The sequence below is a fragment of the Vanellus vanellus genome, assembly GCF_965231255.1.
Source record: "Vanellus vanellus genome assembly, contig: HAP1_SCAFFOLD_1554, whole genome shotgun sequence".
Classification (NCBI taxonomy): Eukaryota; Metazoa; Chordata; class Aves; order Charadriiformes; family Charadriidae; genus Vanellus; species Vanellus vanellus.
Window position 1 is genome coordinate 1 of NW_028127615.1, and position 9,305 is coordinate 9,305.

The 9,305-nt window shown below is 64.0% G+C and overlaps 1 protein-coding gene across 1 annotated transcript; it reads left to right on the forward strand.

The window, feature by feature from the left end:
- Positions 1 to 5: 5 nt before the first annotated feature.
- Positions 6 to 9,131, forward strand: ZNHIT1 (zinc finger HIT-type containing 1; the record flags this gene model as incomplete). Its single annotated transcript, XM_082500972.1, has 3 exons — positions 6 to 92; positions 3,865 to 4,034; positions 8,950 to 9,131. Coding segments are annotated over 3 exons (279 nt in total), but the record flags the coding sequence as incomplete, so codon positions are not given.
- Between the last annotated feature and the right edge of the window lie 174 nt (positions 9,132 to 9,305).

Below are 9,305 nucleotides of genomic sequence, written 5' to 3' on the forward strand. Positions count from 1 at the left end.
GGGGCACCGTAGGGAAGAAGAAGAAGAAGACGCGCGGAGACCACTTCAAACTGCGCTTCCGCAAGAACTTCCAGGCGCTGCTGGAGGAGCAGGTGGGGGGTTTGGGGGGGGTTTGGGGGGTTTTGGGGGGTTTGGGGGGGGGCTGTGGGGTTTTTGGGGGGTGGTTGTGGGGTTTTGGGGGGGGGCTGTGGGGTTTGGGGGGGTTTTGGGGGGGGCTGTGGGGGTTTTGGGGGGGGTTTTGGGGGGGCTGGGGGAGTTTGGGGGGGGGTTATGGGGTTCTGGGGGGGGCTGGGGGGGTTTTGGGGGGGTTTGGGGGGGGGCTGTGGGGGTTTTGGGGGGTTTTGGGGGGGCTGGGGGGGGGCTATGGGGTTCTGGGGGGGGCTGTGGGGGGTTTTGGGGGGGTTTTGGGGGGGCTGGGGGGGTTTGGGGGGGGTTATGGGGTTCTGGGGGGGGCTGTGGGGTTTTTGGGGGGTGGTTGTGGGGTTTTGGGGGGTGGTTGTGGGGTTTTTTGGGGGGGGCTGTGGGGTTTGGGGGGGTGGTTGTGGGGTTTTGGGGGGGTTATGGGGTTCTGGGGGGGCTGTGGGGGTTTGGGGGGGGTTTGGGGGGGCTGGGGGGGTTTGGGGGGGTTATGGGGTTCGGGGAGGGTCTGTGGGGGTTTTGGGGGGGGGGTTGGGGGGCCTGGGGGGGTCTGGGGGGGTTTGGGGGGTTCTTGGGGGGGCTGGGGGGGTTTGTGGGGGGTTATGGGGGGGTTTGGGGGGGGTTATGGTGGTTTTGGGGGTGGTTGTGGGGGTTTTGGGGGGGGTTTTGGGGGTGGTTATGGGGTTTTTGGGGGGGGCTGTGGAGTTTTTTGGCGGGGTTATGGGTTTTTGGGGGGGCTGTGGGGATTTGGGGGGGGCTGTGGGTTCTGGGGGGGTTGGAGATACTTGGGGGGGCTGTGGGGTTTTTGGGGGGGATGTGGGGGTTTGGGGGTGGTTATGGGGTTTTTGGGGGGGGCTGTGGGGGTTTTTGGGGGGGGCTGTGGGGGTTTTTGGGGGGGCTGTGGGGGTTTTTGGGGGGCTGTGGGGGTTTGGGGGGTGGTTATGGGGTTTTGGGGGGGCTGTGGGGTTTTGGGGGGGGCTGTGGAGTTTTTGGGGGGGTTATGGGTTTTTTGGGGGGGCTGTGGGGATTTGGGGGGCTGTGGGTTCTGGGGGGGTTGGAGATATTGGGGGGGGCTGTGGGGTTTTGGAGGGGGCTGTGGGGTTCTGGGGGGCTGTGGGGTTTTTGGGGGGGGCTGTGGGGTTTTTGGGGGGGTTATGGGTTTTTTGGGGGGCTGTGGGTTCTGGGGGGGTTGGAGATATTGGGGGGGGCTGTGGGGTTTTGGAGGGGGCTGTGGGGTTCGGGGGGGCTGTGGTGTTTTGGGGGGGCTGTGGGGTTCTGGGGGGGTTGGAGATATTTGGGGCGCTGCGGAGGCAATTAAGGATGTGGGAGAATTTTGGGGGGGTCGTGGGGGTTTTCGGGGGGGTCCGGAGTACATTTTTGGAGCTCTGTGATATTTTTTAGATTTTTTTTGGGGGGACCTGAGGTTATTTGGGGCACTGAAGAGACAGTTAAGCCTGAGAGAATTTTTTTGGGGGGGTCGTGGGGCTTTTCGGGGGGGTCTGGAGTACATTTTTGGGGCTCTGTGATTTTTTGGGGGGGTTGGGAGATATTCGGGGCACTGAAGAGACAGTTAAACCTGAGAGAATTTTTGGGGGGGGTCGCGGGGCTTTTCGGGGGGGTCCTGAGTATATTTTTGGAACTTTGTGATTTTTTGGGGGGGGGGGTCAGAGATATTTGGGGCACTGCGGATACAATTAAAGCTGTGAGAGGATTTTTGGGGGGGTCGTGGGGCTTTTCGGGGGGGTCCTGAGTATATTTTTGGAACTCTGTGATTTTTTTGGGGGGGGTCAGAGATATTTGGGGCACTGCGGATACAATTAAGGCTGTGAGAGAATTTTTGGGGGGGTCGTGAGGCTTTTTGGGGGGGTCTGGAGTACATTTTTTGGGTTCTGTGTTTTTTTGGGGGGGTCGGAGATATTTGGGGCACTGTGGAGTCAATTAAGGCTGTGAGAGAATTTTGGGGGGGGTCGTGGGCTTTTTGGGGGGGTCCTGAGTATATTTTTGGAACTCTGTGATTTTTTTGGGGGGGGGTCAGAGATATTTGGGGCACTGCGGATACAATTAAAGCTGTGAGAGAATTTTTGGGGGGGTCGTGGGGCTTTTCGGGGGGTCTGGAGTACATTTTTGGGGCTCTGTGATTTTTTAGATTTTTTGGGGTGGTCCTGAGGCTATTTGGGGCACTGAAGAGACCGTTAAGCCTGAGAGAATTTTTGGGGGGGTCGTGGGGCTTTTTGGGGGGGTCTGGAGTACATTTTTGGAGCTCTGTGATTTTTTGGGGGGGTTGGGAGATATTCGGGGCACTGAAGAGACAGTTAAACCTGAGAGAATTTTTGGGGGGGGTCGCGGGGCTTTTCGGGGGGGTCCTGAGTATATTTTTGGAACTCTGTGATTTTTTGGGGGGGTTGGGAGATATTTGGGGCACTGAAGAGACAGTTAAACCTGAGAAAATTTTGGGGGGGGGGGTCGTGGGGTTTTTTGGGGGGGTCCTGAGTATATTTTTGGAACTCTGTGATTTTTTTGGGGGGGGGTCAGAGATATTTGGGGCACTGCGGAGTCAATTAAAGCTGTGAGAGAATTTTTGGGGGCGTCGTGGGGCTTTTTGGGGGGGTCTCAAGTACATTTTTGGAACTCTGATTTTTGAGAGTTTTTTTGGGGGGGTCCTGAGGCTATTTGGGGCACTGAAGAGACAGTTAAACCTGAGAGAATTTTTTGGGGGGGTCGTGGGGCTTTTTGGGGGGGTCTCGAGTACGTTTTTGGAACTCTGTGATTTTTGAGAGTTTTTTTGGGGGGGGTCGGAGATATTTGGGGCACTGCGGAGTCAATTAAGGCTGTGAGAGAATTTTGGGGGGGTCGTGGGGCTTTTCGGGGGGGTCTGGAGTACATTTTTGGGGTTCTGTGATTTTTTGGGGGGGTTGGGAGATATTTGGGGCACCGAAGAGACAGTTAAACCTGAGAAAATTTTGGGGGGGTCGTGGGGCTTTTTGGGGGGGTCCTGAGTATATTTTTGGAACTCTGTGATTTTTTTGGGGGGGGTCAGAGATATTTGGGGCACTGCGGAGTCAATTAAGGCTGTGAGAGAATTTTTGGGGGGGTCGTGGGGCTTTTCGGGGGGGTCTGGAGTACATTTTTGGAGCTTTGTGATTTTTTAGATTTTTTTGGGGGGGTCCTGAGGTTATTTGGGGCACTGAAGAGACAGTTAAACCTGAGAGAATTTTGGGGGGGTCGTGGGGCTTTTTGGGGGGGTCTGGAGTACATTTTTGTGGTTCTGTGATTTTTTGGGGGGGTTGGGAGATATTTGGGGCACTGAAGAGACAGTTAAGCCTGAGAGAATTTTTGGGGGGGTCGTGGGGCTTTTCGGGGGGGTCCTGAGTATATTTTTGGAACTCTGTGATTTTTTGGGGGGGTTGGGAGATATTTGGGGCACTGAAGAGACAGTTAAACCTGAGAAAATTTTTGGGGGGGGGGGGTCGTGGGGTTTTTTGGGGGGGTCCTGAGTATATTTTTGGAACTCTGTGATTTTTTGGGGGGGGTCAGAGATATTTGGGGCACTGTGGAGTCAATTAAGGCTGTGAGAGAATTTTTGGGGGGGGTCGTGGGGCTTTTCGGGGAGGTCCGGCGTACATTTTTGGAACTCTGTGATTTTTTGGGGGGGGGGTGGAGACACTTTGAGCTCTCCCCTCATTGTGTGTCCCCCCCCCTCCCCTCCCCCCCCCCCCCCAAACCCAGAACCTGAGCGCGGCGGAGGGTCCCAACTACGTCACGGCGTGCGCCGCCCCCTCCCGCCTGCCCCAGCGCCACTTCTGCGCCGTCTGCGGGTTCCCCTCCGCCTACACCTGCGTCACCTGCGGCGCCCGCTACTGCTCCAGCCGCTGCCTCGGCACCCACCAGGACACCCGGTAGGGCACTGGGAGGCACTGGGAGGCGCTGGGAGAGCCGGTATGGGGGACTGGGAGGCACTGGGAGGCGCTGGGAGGCGCTGGGAGAGCCGGTATGGGGGACTGGGGGACACTGGGAGGCACTGGGAGATCTGGTGTGGGGACTGGGAGGCACTGGGAGACACTGGGGGGCACTGGGAGGCGCTGGGGGGCGCTGGGAGAGCCGGTATGGGGGACTGGGAGACGCTGGGGGGCACTGGGAGACACGGTATGGGGACTGGGAGGCACTGGGAGACTCGGTATGGGGACTGGGAGGCACTGGGAGGCGCTGGGAGAGCCGGTATGGGGGAGTGGGAGGCGCTGGGAGGCGCTGGGGGGCACTGGGAGAGCCGGTATGGGGGACTGGGGGGCAGTGGGAGGCACTGGGAGATCTGGTGTGGGGACTGGGAGGCACTGGGAGACACTGGGGGGCACTGGGAGGCGCTGGGGGGCGCTGGGAGTCACGGTATGGGGACTGGGAGGCACTGGGAGACTCGGTATGGGCACTGGGAGGCACTGGGAGGCACTGGGAGGCACTGGGAGGCGCTGGGAGAGCCGGTATGGGGGACTGGGAGGCGCTGGGGGGCACTGGGAGGCGCTGGGGGGCGCTGGGAGAGCCGGTATGGGGGACTGGGAGGCGCTGGGAGGCGCTGGGGGGCACTGGGAGAGCCGGTATGGGGGACTGGGGGGCAGTGGGAGGCACTGGGAGATCTGGTGTGGGGACTGGGGGGCACTGGGAGGCGCTGGGGGGCGCTGGGAGAGCCGGTATGGGGGACTGGGAGACGCTGGGAGGCACTGGGAGACACGGTATGGGGACTGGGAGGCACTGGGAGACTCGGTAGGGGAACTGGGAGGCACTGGGAGGCACTGGGAGGTGCTGGGAGAGCCGGTATGGGGGACTGGGAGGCACTGGGGGGCACTGGGAGGCGCTGGGGGGCGCTGGGAGAGCCGGTATGGGGGAGTGGGAGACGCTGGGGGGCACTGGGGGGCGCTGGGAGAGCCGGTATGGGGGAGTGGGAGATGCTGGGGGGCACTGGGAGGCGCTGGGAGAGCCGGTATGGGGGAGTGGGAGATGCTGGGGGGCACTGGGAGGCGCTGGGGGGCGCTGGGAGAGCCGGTATGGGGGAGTGGGAGATGCTGGGGGGCACTGGGAGGCGCTGGGAGAGCCGGTATGGGGGACTGGGAGGCACTGGGAGACTCGGTATGGGGACTGGGAGACGCTGGGGGGCACTGGGAGGCGCTGGGGGGCACTGGGAGAGCCGGTTTGGGGGACTGGGGGACACTGGGAGGCGCTGGGAGGCACTGGGGGGCGCTGGGAGAGCCGGTATGGGGGAGTGGGAGATGCTGGGGGGCACTGGGAGGCGCTGGGAGGCGCTGGGAGAGCTGGTATGGGGGACTGGGAGACGCTGGGAGGCACTGGGAGACACGGTATGGGGACTGGGAGGCACTGGGAGACTCGGTATGGGCACTGGGAGGCGCTGGGAGAGCCGGTATGGGGGACTGGGAGACGCTGGGGGGCACTGGGAGGCGCTGGGGGGCGCTGGGAGAGCCGGTATGGGGGACTGGGGGGCAGTGGGAGGCACTGGGAGGCGCTGGGAGACTCAGTATGGGGATTGGGAGAAACTGGGAGACACTGGGAGATCTGGTGTGGGGACTGGGAGGCACTGGGAGGCACTGGGAGGCGCTGGGGGGCACTGGGAGAGCCGGTATGGGGGACTGGGAGACGCTGGGAGGCACTGGGAGACACGGTATGGGGACTGGGAGGCACTGGGAGACTCGGTATGGGGACTGGGAGGCACTGGGAGGCACTGGGAGGCGCTGGGAGAGCCGGTATGGGGGACTGGGGGACACTGGAAGACACTGGGAGACTCGGTATGGGGACTGGGAGGCACTGGGAGGCGCTGGGAGAGCCGGTATGGGGGAGTGGGAGACGCTGGGAGGCGCTGGGGGGCGCTGGGGGGCGCTAGGAGAGCCGGTATGGGGGAGTGAGAGGCGCTGGGAGGCACTGGGAGATCTGGTGTGGGGACTGGGAGGCACTGGGGGGCACTGGGAGAGCCGGTATGGGGGACTGGGAGGCACTGGGGGGCACTGGGAGAGCCGGTATGGGGGACTGGGAGGCACTGGGGGGCACTGGGAGGCGCTGGGGGGCGCTAGGAGAGCCGGTATGGGGGAGTGAGAGGCGCTGGGGGGCACTGGGAGGCGCTGGGAGGCGCTGGGAGAGCTGGTATGGGGGAGTGGGAGATGCTGGGGGGCACTGGGAGGCACTGGGAGGCGCTGGGAGAGCCGGTATGGGGGACTGGGAGGCACTGGGAGACTCGGTATGGGGACTGGGAGGCACTGGGAGGCACTGGGAGGCGCTGGGAGAGCCTGTATGGGGGAGTGGGAGATGCTGGGGGGCGCTGGGAGGCGCTGGGAGAGCCGGTATGGGGGACTGGGAGGCGCTGGGGGGCGCTGGGAGAGCCGGTATGGGGGACTGGGGGGCAGTGGGAGGCACTGGGAGAGCCGGTATGGGGGACTGGGAGACACTGGGAGACACTGGGGGGCACTGGGAGGCGCTGGGGGGCGCTGGGAGAGCCGGTATGGGGGACTAGGAGACGCTGGGGGGCACTGGGGGGCGCTGGGAGAGCCGGTATGGGGGAGTGGGAGATGCTGGGGGGCACTGGGGGGCGCTGGGAGGCGCTGGGGGGCGCTGGGAGAGCCGGTATGGGGGACTGGGGGGCAGTGGGAGGCACTGGGAGACACGGTATGGGGACTGGGAGGCACTGGGAGACTCGGTATGGGGACTGGGAGGCACGGTATGGGGACTGGGAGGCACTGGGAGAGCCGGTATGGGGGACTGGGAGACGCTGGGGGGCACTGGGGGGCACTGGGAGGCGCTAGGAGATCTGGTGTGGGGACTGGGAGGCACTGGGAGCCTCGGTATGGGGGACTGGGAGACACTGGGGGGCACTGGGAGGCACTGGGAGAGCCGGTATGGGGGACTGGGAGACGCTGGGAGACACTGGGAGATCTGGTGTGGGCACTGGGAGGCACTGGGAGGCGCTGGGAGAGCCGGTATGGGGGACTGGGGGGCAGTGGGAGGCACTGGGAGACACGGTATGGGGGACTGGGAGACACTGGGGGGCACTGGGAGGCGCTGGGGGGCGCTGGGAGAGCCGGTATGGGGGACTGGGAGACGCTGGGAGGCACTGGGAGACACGGTATGGGGACTGGGAGGCACTGGGAGACTCGGTATGGGCACTGGGAGGCACTGGGAGGCGCTGGGAGAGCCGGTATGGGGGAGTGGGAGATGCTGGGGGGCACTGGGAGGCACTGGGAGGCGCTGGGGGGCGCTGGGAGAGCCAGTATGGGGGACTGGGAGGCACTGGGAGGCGCTGGGAGAGCCGGTATGGGGGAGTGGGAGATGCTGGGGGGCGCTGGGGGGCGCTGGGAGAGCCGGTATGGGGGACTGGGAGGCGCTGGGGTGTGCTGGGAGAGCTGGTATGGGGGACTGGGAGACGCTGGGGGGCACTGGGGGGCACTGGGAGACGCTGGGGGGCACTGGGAGGCGCTGGGAGGCGCTGGGAGAGCCGGTATGGGGGACTGGGGGGCAGTGGGAGGCACTGGGAGAGCTGGTATGGGGGACTGGGGGACACTGGGAGGCACTGGGAGACGCGGTATGGGGACTGGGAGGCACGGTATGGGGACTGGGAGGCACTGGGAGGCACGGTATGGGGACTGGGAGGCACTGGGAGACACGGTATGGGGACTGGGAGAAGCTGGGAGGCACTGGGAGACTCGGTATGGGGACTGGGAGGCACGGTATGGGGACTGGGAGGCACTGGGAGACACGGTATGGGGACTGGGAGAAGCTGGGAGGCACTGGGAGACTCGGTATGGGGACTGGGAGGCACTGGGAGAGCCGGTATGGGGGACTGGGGGACACTGAGAGACACTGGGAGATCTGGTGTGGGGACTGGGAGGCACTGGGAGACACGGTATGGGGGACTGGGGGACACTGGGAGGCACTGGGAGACGCGGTATGGGGACTGGGAGAAGCTGGGAGGCACTGGGAGACTCGGTATGGGGACTGGGAGAAGCTGGGAGGCACTGGGAGATCTGGTGTGGGGACTGGGAGGCACTGGGAGACTCAGTATGGGGGACTGGGAGACACTGGGGGGCACTGGGAGGCGCTGGGAGAGCCGGTATGGGGGACTGGGAGAGCTGGTATGGGGCACTGGGAGGCGCTGGGAGAGCCAGTATGGGGGACTGGGGGACACTGGGAGACACTGGGAGATCTGGTGTGGGGACTGGGAGGCACTGGGAGACACTGGGAGAGCCGGTATGGGGGACTGGGAGACGCTGGGAGAGCCGGTATGGGGGAGTGGGAGATGCTGGGGGGCACTGGGGGGCACTGGGAGGCGCTGGGGGGCGCTGGGAGAGCCGGTATGGGGGACTCGGGGACACTGGGAGACACTGGGAGGCACTGGGAGACTCAGTATGGGGACTGGGAGAAACTGGGAGACACTGGGAGATCTGGTGTGGGGACTGGGAGGCACTGGGAGACACTGGGAGAGCTGGTATGGGGACTGGGAGAGACTGGGAGAGCCGGTATGGGGACTGGGGGATACTGGGAGCCCCAGTATGGGCACTGGGGGGCACTGGGAGACTCGATATGGGGACTGGGAGAGACTGGGAGAGACTGGGAGAGCCGGTATGGGGACTGGGGGATACTGGGAGCCCCAGTATGGGCACTGGGGGGCACTGGGAGACTCGATATGGGGACTGGGAGAGACTGGGAGAGACTGGGAGAGCCGGTATGGGGACTGGGGGATACTGGGAGCCCCAGTACGGGGACGGGTCCCCCCCCCGTAGGGGACCGCCCCTCCCCCTCCCCATCTCGCCCCTCCCCCCACAGGTGCCTCAAATGGACGGTGTGAAGGGGACAGTGCAGTCACCCCCCGGGGAGGGGGGGGGGAGGGGCGGAATTAAGCCGCGCCGCCCCTTTAAGAGCCACGCCCCAGCCGAGACACACCCCTCCCCCCCCCAAATTGACCCCCCCCCCCCTTCTCCAGCCAAAAAAAAAAATATAATAATATTATATTTTCTCGGTTTCTACAGAAAAGCCCCTTTTTTCCCCCTCCCCCCCCCCGGGCGGCGCCGCCCCTTTAAGAGATTTCTTTGGGGGGAAGTGGGGGGGGGGCGGGGGGGGGGTTGGGGGCGGGGTCTACGGATTAATAGGGGGGAGGGGCGCAAGATGACGGATGGCTCCGC